Source organism: Dipodomys spectabilis, unplaced genomic scaffold, assembly GCF_019054845.1.
Source record: "Dipodomys spectabilis isolate Male_0828 unplaced genomic scaffold, ASM1905484v1 ptg000046l, whole genome shotgun sequence".
Lineage (NCBI taxonomy): Eukaryota > Metazoa > Chordata > Mammalia > Rodentia > Heteromyidae > Dipodomys > Dipodomys spectabilis.
The window spans coordinates 6,975,566-6,990,740 of record NW_024870723.1 but is presented as its reverse complement, the minus strand read 5'-3'; the positions used below and the strand labels follow the sequence as shown (position 1 = coordinate 6,990,740).

The 15,175-nt window shown below is 48.1% G+C and overlaps 1 protein-coding gene across 1 annotated transcript in view; it reads left to right on the top strand.

Annotated features, from left to right (window-relative positions):
• The window catches only part of Ttll11 (tubulin tyrosine ligase like 11), a 226,743-nt gene that overhangs the window by 188,212 nt on the left and 23,356 nt on the right, over window positions 1-15,175 (top strand). Inside the window, exon 9 of the mRNA XM_042678654.1 lies at window positions 9,072-9,178. Within this exon, the coding sequence (XP_042534588.1) occupies window positions 9,072-9,178 (107 nt within the window). The remainder of the gene's footprint in view (window positions 1-9,071; window positions 9,179-15,175) is intronic.

Below are 15,175 nucleotides of genomic sequence, written 5' to 3'. Positions count from 1 at the left end.
CCAGCTTGAGCAGAAAAGTTTTTCAGACTCTTATTTCCAATCCATTGCCAAAACGTCAGAAGTAGAGCTGTGGCTCAAGTGGTAGAGTGCCAGCCTTGAGCAAACAAAGCTAAGGGATGGCACCTTGGCCCTGAGCTTAAACTCCAGAAGTGGTACCGAAAAAAGAAAAAGAAAAAGAAAAGAAAGAAAGAAGGAAAGGAAAGGAAGAAAAACAAGAAAGAGAAAAACCTTTTCCAGAAGCTATATTCAATGACTTCCACTTAAACCTTACTAGCCACTGCCTGGTAGGTGGGAAGCTGGAAAAGAGACTTTTTCTAACTGTGCATATTCTCCTATTATGATGAAAAAGAGGAGGGAGAGATCAGATAAGTAAAAGTTTCTGCCCGTTTGTGATTCCCGGGCCTGAGAACATGGAGAGACAGCTCAGTGACAGCAGGCCCTGGTCATGAAGGCACGCAAGGCACTGTGGGAGCATCAGGCTGACCTGTTGTGGCACTGACTCAGAACAACGAAGCATTCCACCACCACTAGGCCCAGACCTTCTAGAGCAAAGTCAGGAACTGTCTTGTCAATCCCCAGCCTCTGCTCCATGGCCCAGAAATCTCTAAGACCAGAGAGCATGAAGGGATGGCTTGGCTTCGGTGCAGATCTAAAGATGTACAAAGAACCCAGGCCCTGTAAGATCCTTCCCCTCCCCATCCTTCCTCTCCCCATCCCTCCCAGTGAGTAATAGACTCCGCCCCCTGCCCCTCAGGGGACTCCCACCTAACAGAAATCATATGAGGAGGGCAGAGATTGGGGTGGTGGTCAGGGTCCCCCCAGTGGGGCTTGTCATGAGATCCCTGGAAATAAGAACAGAGGAGTCTCTGTCTGGGGGTGGCAGGATTTGGACTGCTCCCAGGGAGGAGTTGCCAGCAGTAAAGGGAGAGTAGGACAGTGTGTGGCCCAAGTTTAGAATCAGAAGCAGCACCTGGTCCAGCTGGGGGCCGTGGGCACGTGGGAGCAGGCAGCGTGCTCGCATCCACACTGGAACACTTCCTTTGCATTCCTAGTAAAGTTCTGCGGAAGCACAGGTCAGAGGTGGGGCACCACGAGCTTGCTCAGAAATCCATGGGCTGCCGTGTGATGTACACAGGCGAGGGCTGCAATGGCGTAACTCCTTTGAACAACTGACAGCCTAACAAAATGCATTCCAGGAAGCTGTGTTGTTGGGAGATGGGTGAGGTCAGGGAGGAAGGGCAGACGAATGGCGAGAGGAAGGGTAAGTGAATGCAGTCATCATATTCGATGGACATATGTGAAAATGGAGCTAGGTAAATTGAGGGGATGGATGGCACTGGAGAGGTGGGGGGGAATGATGATAGGAGTGACATTGATTGAGGGCCATTGTACTTAGAGTCTGACATGTTGAAATGAAACCTCTGGTACAACTACTTAAAGATAATAAAACTTGCTGGACGTCAGTGGCTCACGCCTGTAATCCTGGCTACTCAGGGGACTGAGGTTTAAGGTTCAGGGTTCAAAGCCAACCCTAGCAAGGAAGTCCATGAGACTCTTATCTCTCCACCAGAGAGGCCAGGAGTGGAGGAGGGTGCAAAGTGGTAGAGCACTAGCCTGGAGCACAAAATCTCAGGGAGAGTGCTCAGGTCCTAAGTTCAAGCCCTAGGACTGGCACATATACAGAGAGCCGGGGGAGAGGGAAGGAGGGAGGGAAGGAGGGAGGGAGGGAGAGAGAGAATACAATTTCTTTAAAAAACAAAAACCTAACTACCTGCAGAGTTAGGGGCGCAGGTAGGGGCATAAAGGAGCCCAGTGTGCTATGTCAGAAAAGATGGGGGGGTGGCTTACACTGGAGCCCATACACCCTGTCCTAGGGAAGTGCCCCTGCCAGGCTGAGGGTTTCCCAAAGAACGCTAGATTGATTTCCATGTGTAATTGCAGTATGTGTAGATGAAGGCGGGTGATTGAGAAAATCCTTTCAACCACGGCATCTGTTCAAAGCACGATGGTCCATTGAGGCCATCCAGGGTGATGTGTGGTCTGAGCGCCAGGGAGGCCCCTAGTAAGAGCATGGCTGCATTTATACATCATCCCAAAGAGAAGGCAGAATCAAGAATGGTTCTAGTATATAAGATTCCTTTAAAACAAAAGAGTAATAATAATGCTCTCAGACTGGCACTGGGTAATGTAAAGAACCTTCGGTGTGTATGTGATAGGTTTTCGGATTTTTCCATCCCTTTGTTCTCTCGTTAAGGGCATTTGCATGAGAAACCTATTTTGGCATTGTTAGAGACGATTAGGTCCCGCAGTCACCATTCCCAATCTGTGACGAGGCACTAAGCAGGAGCTCTGGTGACCAGGAGGATGGAGATTGATGCTTCAGGTGGGGGTGGGTGAGCGGGAGCAGATGGACCCACAGATGAGCCCCCTCCCCTGCCAAACCAATGCCTGACTTCATGAAAGATGCAGGGAAAAGTGGGCCAAATAGTGTACAGCCACTAACAGACTTTTCTTTTTAAAATGTACCCAGAGGCTAGGTGTCAGAGGTTCACGCCTGGAATCCTAGCTACTCAGAAGGCTGATCTGAGGATCACAGTTCAAAGCCAGCCAGGGAAGGACAGTCAGTGAGAATCTTATCTCCAATTAACCATCCAAAAAAAAAAAAAAAAAAGCAAAAATTGGAGCTGTGGCTCAAGTGGTAGAGCTCTAGCCTTGAACAAATGAGCTTAGGAACACCACCCAGACCCTGAGTTCAAGCCCTCGTACCAGCACAAAGGAATGAGCGAGTGAGTGAATGAATGTAAAATACTAAAGTAAAATTTACCCAGAAACCCCAACAACAACTCCAGAGTGGAAGACTGTACCCTCTGCTTTCAATTTGATCTCGGTATGCTCCGTCTTGCGGGTTAGCTTTATCAGCTTCTTCTGTCACTAACACTATTCTTTCTCCTCTCCACTCTGGTTTGAATTTTGTTTGATTGTGAATTAATCATATTTATGCCATATGTTACACTGAACCAAGAGTCCTTCTCAGGAGCTCCTTGAAAAAAAAGCATATTCATTGTGGAGGTCCGTACTGCTTTGGGGCGCCCACACAGGCAGCAGAAGTTGAACTTGACTCTCCCGCCTACTCCCCACTCCTCCTCCCCAAGTTCCTTGAAGAGAACAAGAGAGAAGGAAACAATAAGCACTGGCTAGCATTCATTGTCAGTGTCCGTCCCTCGTAATGTGCTGCATCGATCAGCAGTTTTGGAGTGAATTATGCGAATGCCAGCCTGTCTATAGTCTCCTTTTCCCTCTCACAGAGAAACAAGAAATAATGAACTGTCGTCCCCTTGTCTAGACTTAGGTCTGTCTACCCAGTTCCTCGTGTCACTTCCTCAGAAGGCATGTAATAGTAGCACATATTACCATGAATTAGTGCCTCTTTTTTTCCCCTGGTTTTAAAAATGATTTTAGAATAATTGTAGGAGTATGGAGGCTTCTTTCTTTCTTTAGATGGTAGAAATGATCTAATTGATTCTTCAGCTTGACAGCGTTCTTCGAAGCAGGGCATTTTTCCTCTTCTTCCATTGGATTACTAATTTGGGGGGGCATCCCATGTAATTCACAGAGGACACTTTCTGCCAGCCAGGTAGACGTGGGACCTGATGTTAATTTGCATGTGCTACATCTTCAGTGGCAGCAGCCGGGATTCAACAGTTTTCTTCCTAAGCAAGGGAGCCAGTCTGCCTGCACCTTGCACCTCCATTTTACCTGCGCTGTTCTGCTTTCAAATCCCTGCACGTCACCCTTATGGCCTCTGCCCTGGGGCGTCCTTTTGAATTAGAGAACTTTTTTCCCCTTCTCTCTCTTTTTCTTTCTGCCTTTCCACTCCCTTTTACCATAAGGAGATATTAATATGATTCATTATGGGTAGCTGTAGGGGATTTTATTCTCTGAGAGGCAACACAGTACATTAGAATGTTCTATTCTAGAACATTGCTTTCCCCTTCTGATGTTAACTCCTCAGTAACTTTGAAAATCTCCTCTTCTATGACAGTCCCTTTCCAGGGCTGTGGGATTCTCTTCCTAAGGTACCCAGGGCCTTTTGAAATACATACATTTTCATTCTGAAAATGCATAGAGATGTAACAATGAAATCCCCCAATATAACTAAATAGAAGCTAATTTTTTAATGGACACATTTTAAATCAGAGTTTATCTCCCTCCTTCTCCATATGTTGATATGACATGTCTTTGTCTTTGGCTTATAATAAATATTGGTAATTTGTTAGTTTTTACCTTATAGAAACCTCTCCAGGAAAAAAAAATGCTTCTTTATTTTTGCACAGAGAAAAGTGAATATAAAAGGGATTCTATAAATAGAACTTTATGGAGTGGAGAAGTTGGTTGTTAAATTTCCCATGAGATGTCAGCAGTTGTTAAGAGGAAATGGGAATGATCACCTCAAATCTTTCTTTACTTGCGTTCCTAGCAAACTTGAATGACTTGTGATTCTCTCCCATCATATATGCCCAAATACCTTCAATTCTGAAAAACAAAAACCAAATAGAAGGATAAAAAATTATTTTTTCAATCTGATTCTACATCACAGAGGAAAGATCAAACTGTCACCTGCCACTTTCCCATGTGTGCTAGACACTGAACACCCTTGAAAAGAGAGCTCATGCCTGTAACCCTAGCTACTTAAGAGACTGAGCTCAAGAGGATCAAGATTTGACACCAGCCTAAGCAAAAAGTTTGTAAGACCCCCATCTTGACTAATAAAAGGCTGAGTGTAATGGTGCATGCCTATAACCCCAGCTATGTGGACAAGACAAATAGGAAGATGGAAGCCCAGGCTGGCCTAAGGGGCGGGGGGAACTCTATTAGAAAAATAATAGAAAAGGCTGAATATGTGGTAGAGTTCCTGAGATCAAACCCAGTGTATCAGATAATAATAATAACAACAACAGGGCTGGGAAGATGGCTCAGTGGTAGAGCGCTTGCCTTGCATGCCTGAGGCCCTGGGTTCGATTCCTCAGCACCACATAAGCAAAAAAGAAAAAAGCCGGAAGTGGCGCTGTGGCTCAAGTGGTAGAGTGCTAGCCTTGAGCTGAAGAGCTGAGGGACAGCGCCCAGGCCCAGAGTTCAGGCCCCACGACCAGACCCAAAACAACAACAACAACAACAACAACAACATTATCCAGTGAATAATCTTGGTCTCACTATACCAATGAAAGAGCTTCCATGACTTGTTCAAGGTCACATGGCAAAGCCAAGATTCAAACTCATGCCTTTGATTTCAAGCTGGAGTGTTCCAAGTTCATGTCCAACCTCTCCTTTTCCTAGGAGTTTTTCTGGCTTTTTCATGTACCATATTTCTTAGACTCTTCTCCACTGAAGAATTTAGCCTTCTACTCATGAGCTGTTTGAAGAACTGCATCCTGGGACAAAAGAGAAACCTGTTCTCCATGATCCAGCAGTGGCTAGGCTTTGACTTTCTTCCCTGCCTCAGATCACATCAACCCTCTGGGCGTGCTACCCCAAGACCCATTATCCCTGTCCTGCTCACTGAGCCTAGACTACAGCTGACTGCACATAGGGGAGGGGAAAGCGACTTTATATTGACTGAGTGGATGGATCAGAAAAAGAATCATCCCAGAGCGTTGGCCTCGTGGCTCTGTGTGAGCCTGGGTGAAAATTGGAGATCACAGGGCGTCCTGGGAGAAGGTGTCTTCACTGGATTCTGGTTGTCTTCCCATGAGCCTGCTGCCCAAAACAGTGCACTAGAGGCTCAGCCCTATGGTCCCAGGCCTGAGACGTGGAGTCTTGATTCTGGGGTTCCTTCAGTGCCCGTAGACTGGGTGCCTCCTTACAGTTCCCCAACTACCATTTGAGCCACAGCTGTGCTTCTGGCAGTGTGTGTGTGTGTGTGTGTGTGTGTGTGTGTGTGTGTGTGTGTGTGTGTGTGATTATAAAGGTGATATGCAGAGGGATTACAGTCATCTATGTCAGGTAAAGAGTACATTTCTTTTTAGACAATGTCATCCTTTTGCTGGCTCTTTCCCAGTTTGCTTCTACCTTTTTGCTAGTTAACTGGAGATAAGAGGCTCACGGACTTTTCTTCCTAAGCTGACTTCACATCACGATCCTCAGATCTCAGCCTTCTGAGTAGCTAGGATTACAGGTGTGAGCTACTGGCCCCAGGGCCAAGCCTTTCTGCTAGTCCTCAGCTTTGTACTCCATTGACTGAAATGAGACTGGGCAACACTCCCCCATGAAGTAGTTATAAAGATTCTGAGAGCTCATGCAAGAAAGGGCCTGCAAGACAGATGGTGCCCAAGAAATGCCTACAGAATCAAAATTCTTTGAAAGCATTTCCTGCTTCCTACAGCCAACACAGACCCTCCTCCCCTGTCCCGGCAACAGATGTTACGATCAACAGTGTTTGCCGGCATCACTAGGCAGGATGAGTTACCTTGGAAAGGGGATAAGTGGAGAATTCTCTTTGGTAAATTACAGCTCCTGCTAAAGCTTTGACACTTCTATTTTCTTCTTGTCACAAAAAGTCACTACATACTAGTGGTCAGTTTGGTTTACCTTTTTGTGTTCCATTAACCCACAGAGCCAGCCAGGCAGTGCTCAGGCCCTCAGGCAGTCAGGTAGTCTGCAGGACACAGCTATTGTAATGAGAGAAAACCCGTGGCCTTTTCCTAATGAAGCTCTGGCAATTAGCCCTGTAAGTTGTTCATGAGCCTCATCCCCAGTGGAACCCAATAGAGATAGCCATCTTGGTGACAGGTGATGTGAAAGACTCTGCGTCCACTGACATGTTGTTACGGAGTTCCAATAACTGTGCATTGATGTGCTTTGAAGTCTGCCACGGTGACTTGTGATTGAAATATAGAGCCGGAGCCCAGGAGGAAGCAGGATGTGAATTGATGGCCTGGGAAATGAGGCTGGACTGGAAGAAAGGGGAGGGAGGGAAGCAGGAAGGGAGGGGGCAAGCCAGCCAGTATGAGAAGCACCAGGCATTATCTGGGCTCCATGCTGGGTATGCTCCCACCCCATCATTAGGGGTGTACCTAGGTTTGGGGTAGGGCCTCTGGATGCCCAGTTCTGCTTGCCAATCAGCACCCCACCTGTCTGGTTCCTAAGGGAGCTGTCCCCACAGGGGATCATGACAAATGGGAAATCAAAGCACCATTTTCTCATTAGCTGGGGCTGCAGATGGGTCAGTGCTATGCACTGCATGCTTGTCTTGGTGGCCTGCAGGGCCCAGGTGGCTCTGGCTGCAGGAGAGGAAAAGGGACAGGGAGAGCAGGATCTGGAAGGGAATGAATGATTGCTTTAGGTCTACCAAGTACCAGGCATCCACTCCCTCAATAAAAGGTAATATTATAGAAAGACTAGAAAATGGAGGCCCAAGATGGGTAGAGTCATGGGGTAAGGAAGCAGTCCACAGTCAGGCAGCTAGAGAATGTGAGGGAGCCAGGATCTCAATCCAGATCGCCCACCTTTCCAGACCAAATGAAAGCGGGGGGGGGGGGGGGGGCACTCGATCTGAGCTGCTCTGCGGTTGGACATTGAGCACCATTGCCGACATCAGAGTGAAAAGCTGCTTACTTTGGTCTCCCTGCACTTAATGAGGGAAGCAGCTGAAGCTCAGAGGCACCCTGCCTCCTCCTGACATTTCTAGGTGACTCTAAGAAAGCATCCCACAGAGGGCTCCCGAGGGCTCCCCCCTCTTCCCACTTCCCCCACCATAAGGCTGGCACAGCCCCCACAGAGGGGCATGGCTCAGCCATACTGTTCTGCCCCAGAAATGTGAGTTTCCTAGGGCTGATTTGAAGCTTATGTTAAATGTTGAGGTGACAAAAATTAAGACAGGGAAAGTACAGGAATGCAGAGCCTGTCTGCAGCCGGCCTCAGGAGCCTCCTCGGGTGAGCATCCGGGGTCTTGCTTCTGCCCCACCGTGATGGCTTCAGTGAGGGACTGTCATCAGGGGTCCTCTGTACCTGACACCTGCAGCTGCCAGGATGCCAGCAGAAGGGGCCGTGCACGTGTGCAGGGACTGATGGGTAGGAAGATGGAGACACATGTAAGGGGGTATATTCTGAAACGTGGCGTTCTCATTTCCTTCTAGAGTGGGTCCCTCTGAAACAGTGACAGTGCTATGAAAGCCCACCCACTGCACAGACAAGGAGAAGGAATCAGCCACCCAGGCCATGTGCTTCTCAGTGGCAGAGCACTGAGACCTGTAGTTCAAGGCCTGTGGTGGTGATGGCCTTGCTCTAGGAAGCATTAGCCCCCAAGAAAGCCAATGGCTGAATTTATAGGAACCCAAACCATCTAATCCCCGGTCATATGTTCAGCTTTTTTTTCTCAGCATTCCCTGCTATTCTTCATTAGCAATTCCAAGCAAGAAACACAACCTGCGAAAATAAATCATCTCAGACCGTGTGAGCAGGTGTCAAAAAATGCCAGAACAGCCAGGCGTTGGTGGCTCACACTTGTAATCCCAGTTTCTCAGGAGGCTGAGATCTGAGAAAGGAAGTTACAAAGCTAGCCGGGCCAGAAAAGTTCATGAGACACTTATCTCCAGTTATCACCAAAAAACCTGCAAGTGGAGCTGTGGCCCAAATGGTAGAACATCAGCCTTGAGAAGAAAAAGCTAAGGGCCCCTACTGGCCTTGAGTTCAAATCCCAGCACTGGCAGAACAACAAACATTCAATTCTTAGTTTAGAGAAGGAGAGATCTGGTGAAGGCTTGTCTCTTGGCTTGCTGATGGTCATTTTGTACTTGGATCCTCATGCAGCCAAGAGCAGACAGAGCATACGAGCTTTTTCAGATCTCTTCCTAAAAGTCACCAAACCCATCCAGTGGGGCTGTACTTACATGACCTGGACTACCGCACCCACCCCAAAGTCCCCACTTCCTAATGAATCTCACTTGGGGAAGAAGAGTTCACACTATGTATTTTGGGGGTGGGGCAGACAGATATTCAGTCCACAGCAGGCCCCGGGGAAGATAAAGAACAGGGCGGCTGTCCCTCTCGTGGTAATGTCCTCTCTATCTTTGCAGGAACTGCAAGCTGAGTAGCAGCAGCCTGTCCATGGCCGCCGTGGACATTCTCTACATCGACATCACCAGGAGGTGGAACTCTGTGACCCTGGACCAGCGAGAGTCAGGTACCTGCTGGTCACCCCCACCAGGTTCTCATGTGACCCCAAGAAGCACCGAGGGGAGGGGAGGGGGCGGGGGGAGCAGAGTGCATACTCTTCTGTGATGCTGAAGAAGGAAGATAATCCGATCTGCTCTGAGCACCACTGCAGAAACTAAGCAGAACTGAAATTCCAGGTTACTGTCTGCTACCAAGGCACGACCCCTGCCACCTTCTAACCCCACCATTAGCACCCTCTGGCTATGCTTAAGACTGACTACATCTCTCTTGGGGAGACTCAGCTATTCACTCATTTACTCTTTCCCTCAGCACACATTTGCTGAGCACATGCTAGCCAGGTGTTGGAGAGACTATAGAGAACTTGGCTCTGGTGTGGAAAAACCTTTCTGTGGGGTGGGAACCACATGGGGAAATGACATCGGCATAGTGAGAGATGTGCTGAGATAGAGAGAAGCAAATAGAAGGAAGCCAGCAGAAAGCTCCTCATCCCTTTCCAGGGAGAGCCACTTGGAGAAGGACCTTCAGGATCATCTGACGTGCAGGGTGGGTGTGGCTGCTTGGGCATAGGGATAGCTGAGCCTAAACGTGGACACCTGTGAGGGGCTGGGACCCAAGCCACCCCAACGATCTCAGATGGACTGGAGCAAAAGGAACAGGAAGGCGTGGGAATGAGGATGGAAGGTCTTGAATGGCTCACTGAAGGATTTGACCTTGATCATCGGTGTTCTGTGGGGAAGAATTGTATTAGAACATATCTGTGGATCGAGGAGTTCCTGAACTTTCTCCTTACAAAAGGGTGTTTTGTTAAAAAGTCCTAATAATAATAGCTGATATTTGTATGACTCATGGCAGGATCACCAAATTTTTCCAAACTTATTCTCTCCTTAAGTGTCGCCATGGCCTAATATGGAAGACACCAGGCATCTTGTTTCACAGATGGGTAAACTTCAGGTTGGTGATGGTCATACAATGACAGTGGACCCGTAGCCTCCTGGTGCCGCTCTCCCCTCCCAGCCACCTCCCTGTACAAGCAATACCCAGAGGGGCGGGGGGAGGGGAGGCACCTCAGGTAGCAGCTGGTTCCTGTGATTTGGGGGACAGGATGTGAAGTCAGAGGTTGAGTGACCCGGGTTGCATTTGACTGCAGTTTGAAAGTGCCAGCTGTAAAATGACCCCAGGACGCCCGCCATCTGCAGTGGCCTTAAGGTCTTCGGCACCACTGGGTCCTAAAGCGTTTGGGATCGTGGCAATCCAGGCAAGCTGGTTCATCTTATTAGTAGACACGGTGGTGGAAATGCCTAGGGCAGGGCTGTCTGACTGTTGGTGCCACACCCAGCAGATCTAGCCCCATGCCCACACATTGGGACACAGAGTCCCCTCCCTGTAGGGCACTGATGCTCATCATGGCTGCTTTTTCTGAGTTAGATAAAGCAGTTTGGTAGTGATGTTGGCTGCCAGTTGTCAGCTATGCCAGGCACTTTACATGTACTGCATTGCCTGAAATTCTCCCACAGATAGGTCTGATTGTGGTACAGAGAAGGAAACTGAGGCTCAGAGGCGTAGTTGGTAGGTCAGATTCAAACACCAACCTAGGTGGGTTTTCCCTCCAGGTCACTTCCTCCTACTCATTGGTCCTGGAGTAAGATGACCACAGAGCTCTCTCTGCCCTATTTTTTTTCCATTCAAAAGCAAAAGTCAGACAATCTCCACAGTCATTGGATCAACAAGGCAAGTGTTCCAGTTGCATCTCTGCACTTAGCAGCTCCGGCCACAGCTCCAGCTCCCCTGGCAACAGCAGAGACACGAGATGGAGCGTCTGCAGGACAGGCAGGCAGATTAATGATCATTTTTGAGGACCCAGCATGCTCATGTGACAATTAGGCGACGTCACTTTTTGCTGATGCTTTCAGAAAGCCAAGAAGTGTTTGCTCTGTGAGCTGGATGCCCGTGGAGGGGCCAGATGAGGGAGTGGGGTGGGGGCTGTGGAATTATTAAATATTGAAATTGATCAGGAGTAGCAGCAGGAAGCTATTTATCATGTTTTATTGCTTCAAACTAGCATGAGCATCTGGTCCATTGTTAATTCTGAGTCGCTTTCCCTGTTTTGTTTGCCTCTTGAATTGTCAGCTCCCTGCAGGCAGAGCCCAGAGGGACCAAACACCAATGTCAGCTCTGATGAGGAATTCTGGGGTCTGCCAGGGTCTCTCCACTGGCACTGATCAGGCTAAGGAAATGAAATGATTACTTATTTTTAGCATGTATGAGCCCCGGCTCTCTACCACCTACTCCTGTGTGGAGCAGCAATTGTGGGTCAGATACCTCATACACATACATACGGCTGTTAATTCTTGCACTAGAGCTTCAAGGTGTGTTATAGAATCTCATGTTACAGATGAGGAACCGGAGGTTCCAAGAGCAAAAGTGACTTGTCAGGTCTCATCTCCAGTGAGTAACAAAGGCAAGATTTGAACTCAGACCTCCTGCCAACTGGCTGCAGGTGCGGTCCCCAAGTCTAGGGCCCAACCAGAAAGTACTGGTTCACCTGAATGACTGAGGAAGGGACAGGGCTTGTGAAGTGGGAGGCACAGGGGACGCAGTGGCAGGAAGGTGAGCTAACATGAAAGCTCTGTGAACTTCAGAGCTGAGAACAGGACAACTGTTTAAGATGATGGATATGCTAATTGCCCTGGTTTGATGACCACATAATGTATACACATACTGAAACATCACATTATTCTTCATAAATGTGTACAAACGTGATGTGCCAGTGAAGTAGTCAGCCCATCCCGCACAGGGCCTGCAGGGAGGACAGAAGTACAGTGTGTGTTGGGGTGGAGGTGCCTTGTCCAAGCTCCTGCCTGCCCTTTCCTCATCCTCCATTGCTACAGAGAGGAAATAACAGGGCCTAGGAGGTCTAGGAAGAGAACCAGACATGAAAGCCAGGAATGAACCTTCTCCATGCCCATGCTCACTGGTGCCCTGCCGACTAGAGCTGGTGTCAGCCAGGGCCAAGTTCTTGTCTCTTTTTCAATCTGGCCTCCCACCCCTGACTCGTAAGGAGAAGGGGTATCAGAACCCAGATGCCTTATGAGGACCATTCAGGAAGCACCTGGAGAGCAGTGGAAGCAATCTGTGCTTGGGTTCTGGTTCTCACTTTAGGCAAACATTAGCAGAAAGACCAGAGTGAGTCCTTCCTTCTTTCCTTCCTTCCTTCCTTCTTTCCTTTCTCTCTTCTTCTTTCCTTCCTTCCTTCTTTTCTACCTCCCTCTCTCCCTCCCTCCCTCCCTCCCTCCCTCCCTTCCTGCCTTCCTTCCTTCCTTCCTTCCTTCCTTCCTTCCTTCCTTCCTTCTTTCCTCCATCCCCCTCTTCCCTGTCTCCTAGAGCTATGTAGACTGACAAGAAAGAAGTCTTTGGGGCTGGGTATGGCTCAGTGGTAAAGCCATGCTTAGCACGCAAGAGGCCCCTTGATTGATTTACTACCGCCAAAAACAAGAAAAAGAAGTCATTGAAGAATGGTAGAACATAGGTCTCATTCTCAAAGGCCAATCATTCATTCAACAAAAAAGGAATGACCATGTCATCTAATATTGGGCCCTAAGGAGATATAAATTCCATACAGATCCTAGCCTCTTAAGAAAAAAGTGTAATTGAGACTATTTACTGGACATTTACCATTGGAGAGAAGAAAAATTGTTATGACCATTAGACAGATGAGGAATTGAGACTTAAAGAGATAAAATTAGCAGAGTCAAAGCCTTGTCGCAGGGACACTGGGATTTGAACCAACACTGGTCTAACTGCAGAGCTCATGTGCAAACCTTTGCATTATAGCCACTGGGTCTGGGTCACACATGTGAGTCCAAGCAGTTGATGATCATACCAGGGTATACCCGGAGCTCCCAGCAGAGAGTAACAGAGGAGGAGTAGAGTCAGTTAATAGACAGAATCCACCCACAGCTCTTGAAAGGGGGAATGCCATGTTATCCAGAAAGGGCACTGGCAGTGTGTTCCGTACCCTCAGGGGCCTTGCATTTGGCCTACAATGTACAAAGCCATCTTGCCCAGGACCCAGTGAGTATTTGATCCCCTCAAAGCAGGGAAATCTGAGTGGGAGAGCCATGTCTTAAAGTAGACACAATTTCTGTGATGGGGTCCTTCTTCCTGCTTCTGACTGCTCAGTTTAAAATGCCAACCATGCTGGGCACTGGTGGCCCATGCCTGTAATCCAAGCTACTCAGGAGGCTGAGACCTGAGAATCATGATTCAAAGCCAGCCCAGGCAGGAAAGTCCACAAGACTCTTATCTCCAATTAATCACCAGAAAATTGGAAGTGGTATTAAGGCTTAAAGTAGTAGAGCACTAACCTTCAGCTGAAGAGCTCAGGGATAGCTGCCAGGCCCAGAGTCTAAGCTCCATGACAGACCTCCCCCCCCCCCAAAAAAAAAGCCAGCCCAGTGAGATAGGATCATCCCCTCCCCCAGCACCAGCTGTGTCTTAAGTGCTTGCGCATCCTCCCATCAACTCTTTCTTCTGCCTTAAACTCTTCACTGGTACCCAGCAAAACTGGTACCCAGAGAAGAGTTTCACCAGATCCCTGATGCTTGAGACCATTGTGAACAAGAAGATAACCAGCAGAGGGACCTTGCTATTGAAATAGAGGAGAGTGGTGCTTAAAAAAGATGTGTGATGGGGGCTGGGAAGGTGGCTCAGTGGCAGAGCGCTTGCCTTGCATGCATGAGGCCCTGGGTTCAATGCCACATAAGCAAAAAGAAAAAAGCTGGAAGTGGTGCTGTGGCTCAAGGGGTAGAGCACTCACCTTGAGCTGAACTGCTGAGGGACAGCGCCCAGGCCCATGACTGACCAAAAAAAAGATGAGTGAAGCCAGGTGCAGGAGGCTCACACCTGTAATCCTAGCTACTCAGGAAGCTGAGATCTGAAGATTGTGGTTCAAAGCCAGCCTGGAAAAGAAAGTCTTTATCTCCAGTTAATAGCCAAAAGTGGCTCAAGTGATAGAGCACTAGTCTTGAGAAAAAGGGAAAAAGCTCAGGGACAATGGCCAGGTCCTGAGTTTAAGCCCCAGGACGAGCACAAGAAGAAAAAAAATTGAGTGAGGAGAAATTTCAAAACTAGGAAAAAGTGTACATAGGACCAAGTCTAAACGTCAGCCCAGCCTCTCAAAACAGCCATGTTTTTGGTTGTTTGTTTTGCATTCTGTTGGATCTCAGGTGCATAAAATTGCATTAATCAGCATCATTCATGAGACCTTTCTTCATGGTCCCTGCCTGGCTGGCTCTTACACGGTTAGCTTTTGTAATTAGCTATTAATAATGGAATAAGCACACACAAGCTCACCACCCCCCAAAAAAACAAACCTTGACTTGAGAATAACCTGCATCTGACACATGGCCCTCCCATCCCCAGCGCATTCCTCTCCTCTCCCCACCTCATCTGTACCCAGAGTTCATCCTTCCCTAAACAGGCCTGTCTGCAGCACTCTCGAATGTCAAAGACTGTTCAGGAGCTCGATGGAACTTAGTAATATGTATTTCACACTCTCTGGCATGCCAGGAAAATTGTCATTTAAAAAAAATTAAGGATTTTAATTTCCAATTCTAGAATTTCCATCAGAACACAGAACTAAATGAGGGTGTTATCAGCAAAATGGGGGTGTTGCAGTCCTCTCCTGGGCCGGAATCAAATGAGGAAACAAATTGGCTGTGGAGATGCAGTGATTTCATGTAAATTGCACTCACGATTTCTTCTTATCAAGGCAACGTTGCTCCAACTCCTTCCAGCGTAGAATCGCACATTTTGAAGGAGAGAGATGAGGACAGCATTGAGATCAGGCAATAAAAGACATCTCTGGTGTCAGCGATGTGAGAGCCAGAGTTCACCTACAAAGGGAGCGCTGAGCCCACCCCCTGGCATCTGGCGCATCTAGCACAGTCCTGACGTCTGGGGGGTTGCTGGGTCTCTGTTCACTTTTCAGCCAGATGTTTTCCTG